The sequence below is a fragment of the Ammodytes marinus genome (assembly GCF_949987685.1).
Source record: "Ammodytes marinus genome assembly, chromosome: 2".
Taxonomy (NCBI): Eukaryota; Metazoa; Chordata; class Actinopteri; order Uranoscopiformes; family Ammodytidae; genus Ammodytes; species Ammodytes marinus.
This window is the reverse complement of record NC_137231.1, coordinates 34,741,948-34,762,370: the sequence shown is the minus strand read 5'-3', so window position 1 is coordinate 34,762,370 and position 20,423 is coordinate 34,741,948. Positions and strand designations below refer to the sequence as shown.

Below are 20,423 nucleotides of genomic sequence, written 5' to 3'. Positions count from 1 at the left end.
TAACATTTTAAGTAATTTATTAGCTAAAATCAATATCCTCATTCATAAATATGTCCTCATTGGTGTAATATCACCTCCGCCAATAATCTGAATTATCCTCCTGAGCGGAGAATTACAAATATTAATATTACATTTTGTACATTGAGCAGGCAAGTCTTATGGAGGAATCCATGTTGGTTGGAAGGTCATCAGGTGCATTGTTTAGAATTTATAATTGTTCTTGTCCTTGAAGGCCACTGTAGCTTCTGTTATTATTCAAAAGGGGTGGGGTTACCCAGGGAGCGTTGCATTCTAGAACTTTGTAGAACTTTCTTGATGATGTCATATTACACACTGCACCTTTAATGTTTTGAGAAGAAATAAGTTACAATTTTGCCATAATGGTTGTTTGTACCTTCCACTAGTTTATTCTTCAGTCGGTGAAGTCTTTGTTTGATAAAGATGTTGATAGATGACGGTCAAAGGTGGAGTCAGTGATTCTGGAGAACGCTTGTTGTCAAAATCACTTTTTTGTCAAAATCAGTGAATATCTCCTCATGATCCGCTACCTGTGTCTGCTGAAAGAAAATGTGTTGTTGTCCATACATAGCCTGGACTCTATAAACTTGTCTGTAAACAAATGGGGCCCACCATAGCTAGCAACATGCCCGTTTACAGAGCCCAGGCCAGGGGTCTCCAACAGGTCGATCGCGAGATACCGGTAGCTCGCGGGCGGGTTTTCAGTAGCTCGCCTGTTAGGTTGACCAACTTGTAAAAAAAAAAAAATTATTATTTTTTTTAACAAGTTAAAAATCTGATGAAGGTAAATGCACCTCTTCCCATGGTCAAAACTTTGCAATTTGCGGTAAATAAATGTTCACGTGTCTCAAAGCATTTCTCTATCAGCTGGTGTGTGTGCTGCTCTGCGGCTCTGCATGCGGCCATGCATGACTACGGCATGCACTGTCTTTGACCTTTGCATAAATGTATTTAATAATTTTAAGGGGGAAACACATTGTATTTATTATTTCAACTATTGAGTTATTTGTAAAACAGCCTGCTAGTGTACCCATACAAGATTTATTTTCTGAATTTTCAATGCTGCTTTATTTTTACGTTTTAAATTGGGAAATACATGTTCCAAAACGACCAATAACCTCTGTATTTAAAAAGAAATCAAGCAAATAGGCTCAAAATAACCATTAATGAATTATAGGCTATCGCATCACAGTAGGCCTAATTGTCCACAATAATCTCACAACAGCCCCCTATCCAAAAAGGAACTTTAAAAATGTACAACTGTAAGGTCAGTTGTCTGTTTTATCAAAATAAGCAGTTGTTTATTTCTGTAGTGCGTATTGGCATCTTTGAGCAAAATACCCCCAAAATTTTCGGCGCGCCTCCTCCACACCTGGGTGGTGACCGCCTTCACTAAGACATTTCCTGGGGAAACACTGTTGTGTCACAATAAGAAGTGTAATATAGACATTGATGTCAATTTTCAGTGATATGTGGCCCACAAAAAGTGTAAAGTGATGTGTTCTTGGACCTTTGATGGGAAATTATTTATGATAAGCATTGGGTATTGCAATTTCACACGTGTACAAACAGAAGCTTAATTCATTTGATGTGTGCTATGTACATAAATATAAGCGATTTGATACAAGTAGCTCTTGGCCACTTAAATTTTTTCAAAGTAGCTCTCAGTTGAAAAAAGGTTGGAGACCCCTGGCCTAGGCTATGTATTAACACTACATTATTCACTGATTTTGACGAAAAGTGATTTGGTCAACAACAACCACTCTCCAGAATCACTGACTCCACCTTTAAATCTTATGTACATCATATATCAAATGTTCAGTTAAAAGTTCACGCTAGTTTTTTTTCTTTTACAAAATAGCTCACGCTGAGTTTACAGGTGATCCTCCATTAAACAGTTAGAGGTCTTAAATGCCTCAGTTTATACGTCAATTACTCCTGCAGCTCGATTCCTCAATAACTCTCTTTCATGTTCTGTAAGTGAAGACAGACCTCGACAGTTTTGATGATTTAACAGCAGACGACTGTTTTAAAGTTACACAATAGCCACGCCCCTTTCCCTGTGATGTCATGAGGATGGATGGAGTTTTATTTTTTCATTGAGCATTTAAGGACAGAACAAATATAATACAATACAATACAATTTTTCATAGAGGACATACATTCAGATACACAATTTTCAAGTAAACACAACATACACTTTGAATTATAGGCAAAAATAAAAATAAATTATGAAGGCCAAAGGGGAGTTACATTAAGACAGATTTCAAATAAATAATCTTATAAATACATAAACACATAAATAAATAAATGAATAAACAAACAAATAAAATAAAATAAAATAAAATAAAATAAAATAAAATAAAATAAAATAAAATAAAATAAAATAAAATAAAATAAAATAAAATAAAATAAAATAAAATAAAATAAAATAAAATAAAATAAAATAAAATAAAATAAAATAAAATAAAATAAAATAAATAAGTAAATAAATAAATAAAATGACGTGTGTGTGTGTGTGTGTGTGTGTGTGTGTGTGTGTGTTTCTGTGGACTGGAGCAGAGTAGGGAGAGGTTTTCTGTATCGTGTCAAACATACATTCTACATACTGTAGAAACATGGCGGTGCAACATGGCGGCCTCAGCGCCCCGCTCCTATGTAGATATAAAAGGCTCATTCTAAGGTCATAGAGGAAGCAACATCTTTTATTTTCAAGAGATTATACACTTCATTTAATTGCAGCCATTCTACATCACTGTGTAAATGTTTCAATCGTTTTTTTTCTAGTTGTGTATTTGATGTATTTGCAGTGTATATTGTGTACTTATTGTTGTTTTTGCTTTGCATTGGTTTGACTCGACATCATGGCAAATAAGGGTCACACACACACACACACTTTAAATAACAGATTTTTTTTCTACTATTAACGCACTTTCAACCATATTATCTCAATATATCAAAAGTATTCACACACACACACACACACACACACACACGCACACACACACACACACAGATACACTAAGACAAGCCTGTGATCATAGTTTTTTAACAGTTGTCCTGTTTGCAGGTCTCCCTGATCTGGTCCCTGACACGTACTACATCCAGGCGTTTTCATACGTCCAGAGACTTCCCATGTACAGCCTGCGCTGTGCTGCAGAGGAGAACTGCCTCGCATCGTAAGATTACACCACACTGATGAAATACTGCCCTCTGCTCAGGTTTATGCAGTTTGTATTCAATTTAAAACATTTTATTTGGCCCCGAAGGACAATTAAAAGGCACATCTTAGCCATATTAGCCACTAATACCTTAGAATGGTATGTGGTTTTTTGTAACCTTGACTTTTCAAACCACGATATACCTTGAAACAGGGTATCAGCCCATGTCTATCCTTGTCTCTTAATCCACCGATCCACCATTTAAACAATGAAAAACCTATGTAAAAAGTTAGTTGTGTGTGTTACTTCTATTTACTTTGATAACCCAATCCACCATTCCCCCTTCCAGCTCTGCCTCTCGAGCTCAGGACTACGACACCAGACATAACACTATTGATTGATTGATTGATTGATTGATTGATTGATTGATTGATTGTCTTTATTTCGAACATGCAAGCAATAAAAAACAAGTTCAAATAGTAATAGATGAATAAATAAAAAGCAAAAAAAAAATAGACACTTTCAGGGGAGGAAGTAAATAAAATGATGCATTAAAGATTTAAAACAATAACATTTAAGCTGCGGTAGGCCTATACATTAAAACAGGATATCTGTCTACGTCTATCCTTAACTATGATAAATCCATCCACCATCCTCCCCCCCAGCTCTGCCTCTCGGGCTCAGGACTACGACACCAGACATACAACTATGCCTTCAAGGTTTAAAACAATATGATTTATCAAACATTAAACGTCAACAAACAAGTTAAGCATGCATAAAACAAAACCGCGTTAGGCCTATACATTGAAACAGGATATGCCCATGTCTATCCTTGACATTATCCTGTGATAAACCGATCCACCATTTAAACAATGAAAAACCAATTTAAAATGTGAATTGTGTGTGTGGTGTGTGTGTGTGTGTGTGTGTGTGTGTGTGTGTGTGTGTGTGTGTGTGTGTGTGTGTGTGTGTGTGTGTGTGTTTGGTGTGTGTGTGTGTGTGTGTGTGTTTGTGTGTGTGTGTTAATTCTACTGACTATGATAAATCCATCACCCTCCCCTCCCCCCCCCCAGCTCTGCGTCCCAGGCTCAGGATTACGACACCAGAGTTCTGTTGAGGTTTCCTCAGAGGGTGAAGAACCAGGGAACGGCCGACTTCCTGCCCAGCAAACCGCGCTACGCCTGGGAGTGGCACAGCTGCCACAAGTAAGACACTTTTCACAGTTATATTACACATAGGATACAGGTTTATCTAAGAAATTATTATTATTTTTTTTTTTATTATACGGCTTAAAGGTGCAGTGTGTAATATGACATCATCAAGAAAGTTCTACAAAGTTCTAGAATGCAACACTCCCTGGGTAACCCCAACCCTTTTGAATAATAACAGAAGCTACAGTGGCCTTCAAGGACAAGAACAATTCTAAATGTTAAACAATGCACCTGATGACATTCCAACTATGACACTTTCAAGATGGCGGCACTAGGCCTTGGTCCAAAATATGCAGAAATATGGACATATATGAGACCCTTTCTAAGGGAAAAAATTATAATTAAAAAAAAAAATTTCAGCTATTATGCACTAAATTAAATGTACTTATGGATATTATAATTACTTTCTACAAAATCTGCTAGGAAATAAAACCCAAAATTCTACACACTTCAGGTTTAAAGCTTATGGAAATCCAAAATCCAGTATCTCAAAATATTAGAAATGTCCTTTTTTTGATTGTTTTTTTTTTCTAATAACTTTAGATGCAGAATTTTTGTATTTTATTGAGTTGAACTGTAAACTGCACTAAAAAAACTTATGAAATTACAGATTTTTTTTTCCATGATATTCTAATTTTTTTTTTTTTTTTACCAGAACAATACCTCATTAAAGGCCTACTTCACCGGTGGGAATATGAAGGTGTATTGAATTCTGAGATCCTATGTAGTATAAATGTGCAAAAAAAAAAAAAATCAGTTCATCCTAGCCTGAGAAAAGGCAGAAAGAGTGTTTTTTTTAACCCTATATTAATCTTACTGTGACATCACAGTAAGATAAATATAGGGTTAAAAAAAAATTACTTTGTAAATATTACTGTGATGTCACAGTAGGAGAAATCACAGTAATATTTACAAAGTAAGGTTTTTTTTTAACCCTATATTTATCTTACTGTGATGTCACAGTAAGATTAATATAGGGTTAAAAAAAACACTCTTTCTGCCTTTTCTCAGGCTAGGATGAACCAATTTCAATTTTTTTTGCACATTTATACTACATAGGATCTCAGAATTCAATACACCTTCATATTCAAACCGGTGAAGTAGGCCTTTAAGTTTAAAAATCAAGATTAGCCGATTTTTTTTTCCGATTTTTTTTTTGGCATATTCCATGCTTCAATATTTTGGAGAGACAGAGATGAATTCGGGTGGAGAGGGGGATAACGGACTACAAACCACAATCATAAACGCTGTGTTTAATTATAGTGTTGTTAAGATGAATACAAATGTTTGTGTATTGTTGTATTGCAGTCACTTCCACAGTATGGATGAGTTCAGTCTGTGTGTGTGTGTGTGTGTGTGTGTGTGTGTGTGTGTGTATGTCTGTATCTCTGTCTGTCTGTCTGTGTGTCTGTTTGCTTGCATGCCTGTCTGTCTGTCTGTCTGCCTGTCTGTCTGTCTGTTGATTAACCATATTATTCCATCCTTGTATTGCAGTCACTTCCACAGCATGGATGAGTTCTCCCTGTATGAGTTGTTGGAGCACCAGACAGAGAGACAGGTGGCTGAGGGGCACAAGGCCAGCTTCTGCCTCGAGGACACCTCATGTGACCCGGGATACTACCGCAGATACGCCTGCACCTCACACACACAGGTAGGCTGAGACACAGACAGGTAGGCAGAGACACAGACAGGTAGGCAGACAGACAGACAGACAGACAGACAGACAGACAGACAGACAGACAGACAGACAGGTAGCAGAGGGGCACAAGGCCAGCTTCTGTCTGGAGGACACCTCATGTGATCCGGGGTACAACCGCAGATACGCCTGCACCTCACACACACAAGTAGGAAGACAAGACAGACAGACAGGTATACAGACAGACAGGTAGGCTGAGACACACATAGACAGATAGACAGACAGACAGGTAGGCTGAGACACAGACAGACACACAGACAGACACACACACAGACACACACACAAACAAACAAACAAACGCACGCATGCAAGCAAGCACACACACATACACACACACAGGGTTCAAAAAAATACTTTTTTTCAGTATGTATTAAAAAAATGCAGATTAATTGGTAATCAGATTTTTTTTCTGTTTATAATTGGTATCGGCATCTGCCCCAAAAAAAATCTAAATTGGTCGGGCCCTAGTACAAACGTGTGTGTGTGTGTGTGTGTGTGTGTGTGTGTGTGTGTGTGTGTGTGTGTGTGTGTGTGTGTGCGTGTGTCTACAGGGTTTGAGTCCAGGTTGCTATGACACCTACAACGCCGACATCGACTGTCAGTGGATCGACATCACAGACGTCACTCCAGGAAAATACATCCTCAAGGTTTGGAAAAATAAATCCTGTTTTTATATTTGAAAAGATAAGTTGTGTTTTTCGATTTATTTCAATACATTTAGTTTGATTTATAAGTAAAAGCTTGGTGTTATTCTATAGTTATTCAGTATTTCCTGAATTCACTTATCTCAAATTACTTACACATTTTTGTCTGACTTTGACATTTTAAAAACTCAAATAACTAGTAGATTCAATTTATTTTCTTAATTTTTTAATTACCTTAAACATGTTTTGTGTCTTTTCATGTGAAGTTGTTGAAAGTTGAAAAGAAAAATCTAGAATAACACCAAAACACCTGTGCTTCAGGAGTTGTAAATAACGAATCTATCTATCTATCATCTATCTATCTATCTATCTATCTATCTATCTATCTATCTATCTATCTATCTATCTATCTATCTATCTATCTATCTATCTATCTATCTATCTATCTATCTATCTATCTATCTATCCATCCATCCATCCATCCATCCATCCATCCATCCATCCATCCATCCATCCATCCATCCATCCATCATCCATCCATCCATCCATCTATCTATCTATCTATCTATCTATCCTTGTAGGTGACAGTAAATCCTCGTCAGCAGGTTCCAGAATCAAACTACAACAACAACATAGTTCGCTGTGACGTCCAGTACACGGGCTCAGCAGCCCACCTCTCTGGGTGCACCATCACCTCGTAAGACACTTCATTCTAATACACATAACTTATTTTAGATGTTTCAATATTTTTTTAATTTATTTTTATTTTATATTTAATTGAATTGAATTGAATTGAATTGAATTGAATTGAATTGAATTGAATTGAATTTAATTTAATTTAATTTAATTTAATTTAATTTAATTTAATTTAATTTAATTTAATTTAATTTAATTTAATTTAATTTAATTTATTTTATTTTATTTTCTTAAGTTGAAATTATTTATATATTTATTTTTTATTCATTTTATTGAATCTTTTAAAAAGTTGTACTTTTATACTGTTATGAGTAAAGCTTATTTTAGCTTTATTTTTCACAAAAGCTGTACTGTAAAATAACTTCATATTGCACATGTTAGTAGTCTGTTAGATGAGACTAAATCAGACTGTATTGAAATGACTATGTTTATCACATATCTTTATTTCTCTTTCAGCTCCTGAGAAGAATTCTGCAACATGAGCTTCAGAAACAAATGGAGGAAACGGACGACGCTACAGAAGAACAAAGCTCAAAGTTACAATGTGACTTAAATAATTTAATCAGAACCAGATCAAACTAAAAATATAATTGAAAACTAAGCAATGAGTCATTAATAATTATTTAAATCCCAATGTTCAGTATATTCTGTTGTAGAACATCTAGATTGTGTTATATTAGCTATTTGCAAATTCCTTTTTTAAATTAAGGGTTTATTATATCCGGTTCCACCATTAAAACTTAATTATTGCAAAATTAAAATGCAAATTAGATAAAGCAGTAACTGTAACATGTGACTGTGATATATCTTCCAAAAATATCCAAAAGGGACAAAACTACTAAAGGTAAATGTAGGTTTGCCTTAGTTTTTTTTATTATATCGACATACCTGGAAAAGTAAGTCAATTTAGACAATATGTGATAAGACTGATGCTAAACCTGACTTTTTTATGTTCCTTTTAATGTTTTAAATTTAAGGAATTGCACAATGATTTCTGGGCATTATCACAGAACACTGTTTTAAACTCCCTGTAAGGTTTTATTTGACTTATAGTATAGTGTGTATTTAACTGACGTTGTAGAGCAGATTTTTGAGTTTTGGTGCTAAATGTGCTTTTCCCTTTGTGCTATTTTCGTGTCCCTGATCTGAATTAAAGCTATAGTGCGGAACTTCTGTCCCCCCCATGAGGAATTCTGAGTAATAACAACAACACTGTCACTGCATATACTTGAGGTAAAGCCTTGGATTTTATACCTTCTGCTGTACATTCAGGTTTTTTCTTAGCAGTAGAATCAACAACTGAAACATTTCTTGGGCTCTTCTTGGGATTTTTCTAAACTCCTGCACCAGTGTCGGGGGGGGGGGGGGGGGACACCAGTTTGTAAACGCTGCCATACTGAGAAATACAGAGAGTTTTGTGGAGCTGATATACTTAATAAACTTTGTGTCAAGGCATTTGGCGATGGCTTGAATGTAAGCGACACTCATTTATACGAAAAAAAGTTACGCACTATAGCTTTTAACCCAAAAATACTCACCAGAGGGACACAAAATGAGATACTGGAAGATATCTTGCAATAAATCTGTAAACTAATGTGTGTATTAGTGTGTATTATCTATTGGTGAACGCTGTATACAGTGTGTAAGCAGTGTGTGTACTTGTAACCACACACACCGGCAGAGATGTGTATAGGCGAGCTCCCATCTCATGTTATCACCCTGCTTTACTGCTTCTTATAACGTTAATAAAGTTTGCTTGAATGTGGACAGTGTTGTTATGTGTTTAGTGTTGACTTAGTTCTATTCTCACCTGAGTGGAAACTAACTATTTTAAATTCAAATGTCTGTGTCTTACTGTGTCATCCTTGGAGTTCTCAAAAGCAGTTCCTAGAATATATTTGTAAACTAAACTGTGGGCCCAGCTGCTGTAAACAACAACAGTGAAACAGTAGTGAAACAGTAACTTTTCAGATGGCTTTTAGGCGAAATTTAAGTTTACTTTGACGCGGAGGCCTTGGGCAAAATCACAAGACAAATACCAGTGAAATTAGTAAATGATTAAAAGGAATGTGTTGTTCATATCCAAGTAGTGTGTTTGCAATTGCAAAGTGTGTGTGTGTGTGTGTGTGTGTGTGTGTGTGTGTGCGTGTGTGTGTGTGTGTGCGTGCGTGTGTGTGTGTGTGTGTGTGCATGTGTATATGGCCCGTGCGTGCGTGCGTGTGTGTGTGCGTGCGTGCGTGTGTGTGCGCGTGTGTGTGTGTGTGAGAGTGTGTGTGTGTTTGGCCTCAGTTAGTATATAAGAGTAAATAAGAGCTGATCTTTGTCACACTGAAAAGCTGGCGGAGGACATAGAAGATCATTCAACTGCAGGTTTGTTATGAATTTTGTTTCAGAGTATTGAAGAAAAACAATGTTGAGATAATTGCAGTTAAAGATGGTTGTATAGGAGAAATATACAGACGCAAACAGACAAGCTTAAGTCAAATTAACACCTATATGTACATTTTGGACCTTTTATTTATACTAGTATGAACGAAGACCTGCGGCCTATTTCAGGTAGCTGGTTTTACATACTCTGGGTTTAATCCTGCGCTCTGAGTTGGTCAACTCAGAGCGCAGGGTTGAGAAGCAACTCTGGGTTTTCGGTTTCAGAACAGTGGATCAGCGTTGGGTCAATCAACTCTGAGCGTGTTCACTCTGGGTGGAGCGTGTGCATAAAAGCCATCGTCAATGGATCGCTGATAACATGATTCACCATGGAAACAGAAGAAACAAATGCTTGGTCCTCCCACTTCTCCACTTCTCAAAAAAGAAAAAAAAGAAAACTTCTCCGCTCCTCCCACTAGAGTAAGAAATATTAACGAATGAGCTTATGGAGAAGAATGAACGGGGATATTGTCTCATAACTCTGATCTAATCACTTCGGCAATTCAGAAAAAAACGGTGCAAAAGTTTTTTGTCAAGAGCATCATTGCTTCCGTATGAGAAGCAAGTCTATTTTAAGAATTAAGTTACGCATATCAGCAGCAACAAAATTATTAAGCTGGCGCTGCACAGCATTGCTGACAGTGTTTTATATTCGCTGTAGCCTATTATGTAGGCAAGCTATAATAGGCCTACTGCAGTAAACAGACTGTCGCTTCTTTTAAATGGGGAGTGAAAGATATTAACGTTTGACACATAAGGTGACAGTTTCCATTGTAGATCCTGATTGTTTTATTACCAGAAACCTTGTCCTCTAGTGATCACAGTTTAAATTATTATATTATTTCTATATTCATATTGGGCTTGTCTGTGACTTTGGGATGACACAAGTGAACAGTAACGATCGCGTGCAGCCGCAGAATTACATTTCAACCTGACATAAATAGCCTATGTTCAGTGGCACAGATGTTTAAAAAACTACTGATAATGATCAAAATAAATAACGAGATACATACAAAACAATAGGTTTATTAATCTGAATGTAAAGCATGTTCACAATGTGTAAAGTGGCCGCATATGAACGGCACGAGGGCTGAGAACAAGGCTACTGATCAGATAAATGATCGATCAAACGTAAAATCATCAGGAAATGATAAAAACATCCCGATGGAGATTTCTATGGAGTGATTTTGCTTTAAACTGTACAGGGTTGCGTTGTGACAGTGACTCTTTCTTCAGTCGGAGCTGCAGCGTAAAGTGAAAACAAACTCAGGGTAGGTCTAACCATCTATCCAGCAGGTTAGACCCATGGCGTATGTTGCCGCAGTAACTGACTCTCGGTTGCACTGAACCTGCTACCTGAAACGGAAAACCCAGAGTTTCCACTAACTCAGAGCGAACAAACTCTGGGTTGCCTCAAAACCAGCTACCTGAAATAGGCCCCTGTTATGGAAGCTAAGCCATCTTTCTGTTGATGTAAAGTAACATGTCTGTCTCTCCTAATGAAAGGTTCTCAGCATCTCCACCATGAAGTTACTGGCTGTGGCCCTCTTTGTGATCGCCATGACGGCTCTGACCACAGCTGGTGATGGGGGTGAGTATAATTTACAATGGTTGCGTTCTGAATCGCATATTTTCTACTATATAGTATGTAGAAAAAAGATTTAGGATGTCCCGATTCTTGTGGCCAGATTTAGGATGGTTAGAAGTACCCGGATGTCCTACTTCATCCGGCCAAGATTGTTAGTGTTGAAAACTGCATCCTATTTGGGCGATTCTGACCCACAATCCATTGCGCACGTGAAGTGACGTCACATCGACGAAGCCTCCATATGAAAACAAACAGGGATGCGCCGGATATAAAAGCAAGATCAAGGCGCAATGTTATGATGAAATAAGAGAGTAAAAGTATGTCCCAATAGTATGCCTACTGCATCCTAACTAGATTATTTTTATCGTCGGATATAGTATGTAGAATAGAAAAAAGAAAGAGTATGAGATTCGGAACGCAACCAATGTTTCTAAACTAAACAGAACAAAGTATCTCATATAGATTAACTACAATATAAACATCTCTAATTTGAGTAAATAACGCAGTGTCTTGTTTTTTTCAGTAAAAAAAACAAATACAAACAAAAACTGCTGTAGATTTATATTTAATATATTATTGTTAACTACCGTAACTTGAGCACTGAGCCCAAACGTGAAACTATCTAATAAGATCAATGTTTTTCCACGAATCAGACTAACCCTTGACTTTAACAACTACATGAACCAATCAGGGGCTGCTTTCCACTAATAGACAGAAAGTGGAGATGGTCCGGTCTGACTGGAGGCTAGATTGATGACTACATGAACCAATCAGGGGCTGCCTTCCACTAACAAACAGAAAGTGGGGAGGGTCCGGTCTGACTGGAGGCTAGATTGATGACTACATGAACCAATCAGGGGCTGCCTTCCACTAACAGACATGGCCGGGCTCTTCCCCGGGAGATTGGAGAAAATCCAGACTGATCTGTAGACCGGCACTGCCCGCCTACCTACTTCCGTTAAATTTTCATTTCCCGTCAGTAGTCAATCTGGGTCCGCGGTATATTCGCGGGTCTTCTCAGGATAGAATTTTGCATGACCAATCAGCGAACAGAGGGAGTGGCTGAGAACAATGACATGCTGCAGTTTCAGTTGTAGTCAGAAGCCGGCGCATGACATACGTCACAACCAAACGTTATGCGATTGGTTGGCAGATCCAGAGTGGCACTGGGCAGATCCAATAGTTTTAAACTTCAACAGACACACCCGCCTTCAAGTCAGTTTACGTTTGTCAATTGAGCGATTCCAGACCTTCTGTACAAATGAAATGAAGTACGATGGTCTGGTAGCACCAGGATGACTGATCTGTGGGAGAGAAACCAATTTGAAACTCACAAAATCAGACTTCATCATGATTCATGACCCTCTCCTCTGTGCTTCTCTTCACTAGCCCACGAATCCGGTGGCTGGCGTCCATATTGTCCTCGTGGTTGGACGATGTTTGATACTCAATGTCTTTACTACGTCCCAGAAAATAAGACGTGGGCTGAAGCCAAGGTAAATAGTATTATGATGTTTCTTCTTTTTTTTTTTACTTTTTTTTAGTGGTTTTATACATTTTTACACATTACGGACAAAAAAACAGAACAAGTAGACACATACAATACTCACACAACCCCACCCCCCTCCCCCCTCTCTCTCACAAACAGACAAGAAAGACACAAAACTAAAATAAAGAATAAAAATAATAAATAAACACTACCTAGATGTTCAAGTATTATGATGTTTCTACACTAAGTTAATAAAGGGTCGAGTCAGCGAGTCACACTTTTTGTCAAAATCAGTGAATATCTCCTCACTATCTGCCACCTGTCCGAACTGTGTTGGTGCGCCTAAAATAAACACATCTGGTGTAATTCCAAAGTCTAGACTCTGTAAACAGAGGATATGTAAACAAAGGGAGCCCACCATAGTAACAACATGCCCATTTAAAGAGCCTAGGCTGTGTAATACTGCAACACTGGATTTTTTTTCTTCATTTTGCACACAAAGAGGTTGCAGATCATGAGGAGATATTCACTGGTTTTGACAAAAAGTGATTTGACAACAAGCGTTCTCCAGAATCGCTGACTCTACCTTTAATTCTGTACATACTTGCACACTTGGCTAACTGTCATCTTCTTTGGATGTCCTGTTATTACTAAGGTTGTTTTTTTTGTCTCCACTGTAGAGAAACTGCTTCTCTCGGCGGAGTAACCTTGTACCTTTAGTCCAATATCACAATATCATGAATGACATTCACAGAGTCCTGCAGAGTGCCGGGCATGAGAATGGACAAGTATGGATTGAAGACTGTAAAGAGAAGGTAAATCATTAATCTTTATACTGAAAGCTATTTAAATAATATTATAGTAATTCATATAAATCCAAGCTCAATTCTCTTCTGCTTTGCCTCACAGTCAATGGATGAGATCTTGTGGTCTGATGGTGGGACGGAGCCCTCCTGTTTGCAGATCGGCGGACAAAGTAAGAATAGTTTATAGTCAATACACAATATTGAATTATCTTAAAAGGTTTTGCCAATTTCTGGATTACTGGACCAACCTAGAGAGAGGGCACAGGTTACATTGGACCAACACTTGAGACAGTTACTCTGATAATGTGTGTTGTGTCCAAGCCCCAACCTCAGCGATTTTTACCAAGGCAAGGCAAGGCAAGGCAAGGCAAGTTTATTTATATAGCACAATTCAGACACAAGGCCACTCAAAGTGCTTTACAGGGGCAAGATTAGAATACATAAAACACATTATAAAACATTTAAAAGCGAATAAAAGAAGCAAATAAAATAAAAATTGCAGGTTAAAATGGAGACACATTATAAAACATTTAAAAGCTAATAAAAGAAGCAAATAAAATAAAAATTGCAGGTTAAAATGGAAACAAAAAAGTCTTCAGACTCGATTTAAAAGAACTGAGAGTTGCAGCAGACCTCAAGTTTTCTGGAAGTTTGTTCCAGATTTTTGGTGCATAATAACTAAAAGCTGCTTCTCCTTGTTTAGTCCTAACTCTAGGGACTGTAAGTAGACCTGTCCCAGACGACCTAAGGGCTCTGGACGGTTCATAACGTATCAGCATATCAGTAATGTATTTTGGCCCTAAACCATTTAGTGCTTTATAAACCAACATCAGCAACACCAGCATCCAATAAGGAAGTGACACACATTGTTGTACCTTCCGGTGGCCACTGGGGGTGGTACCAAGACTGGGCAATTTTTCTTTGACTCACTTGTTAAACAGGCCGTTTTCACAGTCATATTAAACCTATTTACAGCCTGGTCCAAAAAACATTCTAGTCTGTATGTTTAGGTCATATCTCCATGCCAACTCTGAGGGGGTGAATTTTTTTCTAGCAGGCTAGTTTTTATTCTTTTTGGAGGTTAAAATGTATTGGCGCGATCTCTTGAGTGACAGCTCTTCGCCCGTTGTCCCTCACTTTGACTCAGAGGTATACGTCAGCTATCTCCCTCCCCCCGACGTGACGTCGATTCCCTTTTTCGGCAAGAGGAGTGAAGCGGAGTAAAAATCTCACAAGATGGCGACGTGCATAAACCAGGATTGTTGGATGCCGTGTGAATAACTGAGGTCAGCCCAAATGCTACATCCATTTTAATATACTATCTATGGTTGTGTCACAATAAATGTATTCCAAAAATTATTTTTGGAAGGAGGTTTTGTGACATTTTTCACGCCCCAAAAAACACCAAAAAAGCACCAAAAACCGCCCAAGAAATGCACCCCGAAACACCCAAAAAAAAAATTCCAAAAGCTATGGCTGGTTAATTTTGGCTTTCATTGCTGCTATCACCCTTCTTAGTGTAACAGAAACTGTTGAGATTTCTTTGCTTTCTTTGTGCCTGCATCTTCGTTCAAATCTGTCTTTGTTTTGAGCTTTTTGGGCATTTCTCCCACAGTTTCAACCATTAGGTAACTTTCTCAAATAGTTGTGTGCGGTTAAGTAAATACATTTATTTTAAAATGTACAGGAGCCACTGGTGAGGACGTCCTAATCCCTCATGGCACAGAGGCGCCCCTTGGAGGAAGGGTCGGTAATGCAGGTAACTTATGATTCATTGTTTAGTTTGTGAATAGGAGTTAGACACAGACAAGGATGTTCATCTCTACGGAGTCTATATTTCTTCATAAATACAATGAAATAATATATAAACAGAAGATCAGATGTCCTCGGTCAGTAACTGCTCTGTTGCATTGTTCAGGTGTTGAACAAGTAGGTGGAGGAAGACGTAGGCGCAGATATGCACGTTCATATCCAAGTGAGTTTATATTATACACACATGCTGTAAGTATTTATATATACAAATATTTATATATTATTCATAAATACAATTAAATAACAATAAAGAAGCTGAGCCACTGACAGTGCTGCACCATCAGACAGGTTGAGGTCTTAAGGCCCTATCTCACTGGGCTGAGACTAGTTGGAGACACAAAATTGCCAGAAAGAAAATGTGAATTGGCGACAATGTTCACTTGCACAAACCTACGTTAAAATTTGGACCAAGATTCGTAGTAGGTTCCCCTGATGTTCTTCTGACGGTCGCCAACCGCCCGTAAAGTTTTCTCTAAATTTTTCACACTTTCCGACTCATGGAAACTAAATCGCGAAGGGTTGGAGACGGGTACGAGACACCTGCGACGATATGCAAATTTGTTGGGCAAATTCTTTTAACATATTCACACATTTAAGCGACTGGGCATGAAATTGAGAACCCCCCATGAACGTTTGCAATTTGTCGCCTGCCCAGTAAGATAGGTGCTTTTGTCTGTGTATTTTAATCTTGCCCCTGTAAAGCACTTTGAATGGCCTTGTGTCTGAATTGTGCTATATAAATAAACTTGCCTTGCCTTGCCTTGCCTTGTGTGACTCCTGTGTGTTTGTTACTTTCAGCCTCTGTCACCTATCCATCCAGATGCTTGAGTAACCAGCAGTGTGAAACTCATCTCCCATCCATCTGCAGCAAACTTATCCATTGATTCAGGCGACAAAATTCATCCTTATTCAAACACCGGTTCATGCGTCTTCATAACATGTAACCTGAAGGATTCAAATCTCATTTCACGTCATATTTCAAACTTTTCTATTGCTGTATCGCTATTTCAAGGTTGAGTCAGTGATTCTGGAGAACGCTTGTTGTCAAAATCACTTTTTGCAAAATCAATGAATACCCTTCTAAAAGTGTAAATACACTTCCCACCCATGTTGGCGAGTATGTGGGAGCAGAGAAGCAAACCATACTCACTTTTTTGGGAATGTTCAAAAACACTATCGTTTTGGGAAAATGTGCATATTATTCTATGTGATATTCTGGGATATAGAATACACAAGGAGTTCAAAATTATGTATCTTGGAAATATACATGACTGTATTAATGAAAATGATAGGTACTTAACCAAAATACTGCTTATTACAACAAAAAAGGCAATAACAATGAACTGGTTTAAGACTGAACCTCCTACTATAGAGCAATGGAAAGAGAGGTGTATACCGTGACCTTCCGACTTAGGCTAAGAGACAATGTATGTACAAACAAATGGAAGAAATGGTGGAGCTACGACACAGTGAGCAGTGCACTTGCACCAGCTGATGTTTAGATCATGGAAATGTGTAGATGTGTGTAGCCCTCCTTTTGATGATTATACCTGTAACCTTGACAGACATTTTTTTTTTTGTCTGTAATTTATTTTGCTGTACTTTTATTTTTATGTGGCTTTGGTAGATTTGTTTTTATTCCTTTTTTCAATTCATGCTATTTTTTGACCTACCTCTATTACTGCTATTATTATTTGTATTTGCTTTACGTTCCCCTTCTATGTTTTATGACTGGGAAGGAGTCACCTGTTCATATATATTGTACTGATTGTATAAAACAACAAAACTCAATCAAAATGAATAAAAATAAATAAAAATAAAAAGTGTAAATACACAGCCTAGGCTCTGTAAATGGGCATGTTGCTAGCTACGGTGGACGCCCTTTGTTTGCATTCCCTTTGTCTCTTGCCTTGAATAGTGAAGTTGTTGGGAAGAAAATGAGAACTATATTCTGTAGATTGCACTGTTCTTTCTTGTCTCGTGTAAATGAAAAAGCGGAACGATTGAAAAACTGATGGATTGTGTAATTATTATGATGTATTTTGAAAAATTGTTTACAACAAAAAAATAAGGGAAATGAAAAAAGGAGGAAATAAGAAATATATAATTTCAGGATCTGTTTCGTCATTAAAAATAAAAATGTCCTCTCTTATAGACATTATTTATCATAATGTGATGTGGTCCTGAGGCATTCCAAGGTCAATGTGGAGATATAGGCTGCATGCCAATCCCCATATTTCCATACTATGTAGATGCCAGAAAAAGATTTAGTATACAATGCAATACATGCACGTCAATTGCAGTATGCTGAAAATACATAAATTCCCCACTAACTCCAATAGCATTTTGGAGTATTTATTGTCTTTAGTCTTTACATTTCTCGACATAAATAAAATAATAAAATAAATCTTCCTTATCTGATTTATTTTTCTCTCCTGTGGCCCTAAAATTCTTCTTTAGTTTAGTATGCAGTGTAGTAAAAAGAAAGAGTATGTGATTTGGAAAGCAGGGTTAGTTTGTCCCAATACATGCGGTCAGATGCAGCATGCTGAAATATACCCGGAAGCCCAACTACATCCGGTCGAAATTTTTTGTGTGGAAATCAGCAGCTTTTTTGGGCGATTCTGACCCACAATCCACTGCAGCACATGCAACATCACATGGACTGAGCCTCTGAGTGAAAACAAATTCCTGATTTTATTTGCACGATTGGGTGCAGAACGGATTGAGTGACACTTGATCAGGCGCTACTTCAAGCTCCACCTGCACATGTAAACAGAAGGTTTATTTAAAGTGTGAACACAGAAAGGTCACTGTCACGGTCAGTAGCAGATGATTTGAGTTGACTTTGTCTTGAGATAAAGGTGAGGTGCTCAGTCTCACTTATCACAGCTGTCACACATGAAATTCATGTTGTTGTATTTCATGCATGAAGGGGGTTAATTATTATTAAGGGGAACTTTTAAATATTTCTGAAACAGTCAAATTTTTACTCTGATGATCATAAATTAAATGTAACAGCAAACAAGACCATCAGTGTAAATAATGTTATTTTGATATAGTTTTTTCTTAATGCCTTTGTCATGGGTATACGCTCACCCTGGAACAACAGCTGGCGAAGTAAAAACACTACCGCTTTTGTCCAAAGGGGGGCGCTAGAATGAACACAAACAAAGTTCCTCCCAGCAACTTTAAAATAAAATTGATTGTTTGATTGATTGAAGTACAGTTATTCAATATAATGTTATTAGTGACATTCCATCACTGTCAGTACAAAATGTACAATATCAGTGTATCTTGGAAACACCCTCACCATCATGACAGTCCACTCTGCCTTTATTGGTTGGGCTATGCAACAAGCGCTATGTGTGACTGAATATGGGCGTTGTTGGGTCAACATTATGACAAGACAAATACCAGTGGAATGATTAAATGCGTATTTGTCCATGAATTAAAGATAACGTTTTAAATGCATGATTAGTAGTTTTATTCATACGACCCGTGATGCATAGAGTGTGTATTTGAATTGATAAAAATGTAAACATATTAAAAGTTTAAACAGCAGTGAATGTGCCTTTTTTTGGAAGGATGAATTTGTTTTAGCATTTGTATGTGTGTGTGTTGTCAGTGTGTCTGTGTGTGTGTGTGTGTGTGTGTGTGTGTGTGTTGTCAGTGTGTTTCTCAATGTGTGTGTGTCGGTGTGTGCGTGCCATCAGTTCCTGCTTTTGTCAAACTATTTAACAGCTGATGCTTGTCTCCACACACACACAGGACAGAGAGAAGATCCCTTGGCTGCAGGTTTGCTACAAACTCTTTGATCATCTTCTTTTTAAGGCAATACACTGCATATTCGCTTTTAAATGTTTATTCGCTTTTAAATGTTTTATAATGTGTTTTATGTATTCTAATCTTGCCCCTGTAAAGCACTTTGAGTGGCCTTGTGTCTGAATTGTGCTATATAAATAAACTTTCCTTGCCTTGCCTTGCCCTTGAAAATAGGGTCAATTCTAAATGTTTACTAATAGATACATCATCATGGAACCATGCCAATTGATTATGTATATTAAAACTTTTATTTTTTAGTATTACAAATTTTTCAGAACTGTTAGAATACATATGCAAATGTAGCCATTTCTAATTGATTATGCATATATTTGTGTCTCTTTATAAACCAAAAATGTAGATGTTGGAAGAATGGTTGTATAAGAGCAATATACAGATGCAAACAGACAAGGTTTAAATTTGCCAAATTTTCAAAATTGGCAAATTGTTTTTGGATGCGGTGTCTTGCCTAAATGTCCTGTCAGTATCAGTGTGGCTTTCTGTTGATGTAAAGTAACATGTCTGTCTCTCCTAATGAAAGGTTTTTTTAAACATCTCCACCATGAAGATACTGGCTGGGACTCTCTTTGTGGTCGCCATGACGGCTCTGACCTCAGCTGATGGTGAGTATTAACTGATAATAGTGGAGGTCAATAGGGGGGGAGGGGGGGGGGGGGGTGACAACAGATGAAAAGTAGCCGTTTGGCTTATTCTGGCATTTTAAACCCATGTATGATAATGTATTCTATTCATTTGCTATGTCCCCATCTTAAATAAACTGAATTGAATTAATAATTATGAAAGTGATAAGGTTCTCTGCTACTTTCAGAGTGAGATATTTAACTTTTGCTTGCACTAACTGATACTTAATGCTTGACAAATCATAAAATAGGCATTTTGTTTAGTTTTTCTCATCTATCATTTTCTGTACCATATTTAATCATTTATGGAAATGGATAATTGAGAACAATGTATATCCTATAAATCTGGAACATTTCAATTGGTTTGATTTGTTCTTTCTATTTGGCCTCAAAATGGTATGATGATTTTTTA

At 37.4% G+C, this 20,423-nt stretch overlaps 1 protein-coding gene across 1 annotated transcript in view; it reads left to right on the top strand.

Moving 5' to 3' along the window:
• The window catches only part of LOC307266997 (protein-lysine 6-oxidase-like), a gene marked incomplete at its 5' end in the record, with an annotated part of 9,128 nt that extends 972 nt beyond the window's left edge, over positions 1-8,156 (top strand). Inside the window, 6 exons of the mRNA XM_080049156.1 lie at positions 3,089-3,197; positions 4,253-4,384; positions 5,885-6,041; positions 6,638-6,733; positions 7,312-7,427; positions 7,883-8,156. Of these exons, the coding sequence (XP_079905282.1) occupies positions 3,089-3,197; positions 4,253-4,384; positions 5,885-6,041; positions 6,638-6,733; positions 7,312-7,427; positions 7,883-7,889 (617 nt within the window). The 3' untranslated portion in view covers positions 7,890-8,156. The remainder of the gene's footprint in view (positions 1-3,088; positions 3,198-4,252; positions 4,385-5,884; positions 6,042-6,637; positions 6,734-7,311; positions 7,428-7,882) is intronic.
• Positions 8,157-20,423: the final 12,267 nt, after the last annotated feature.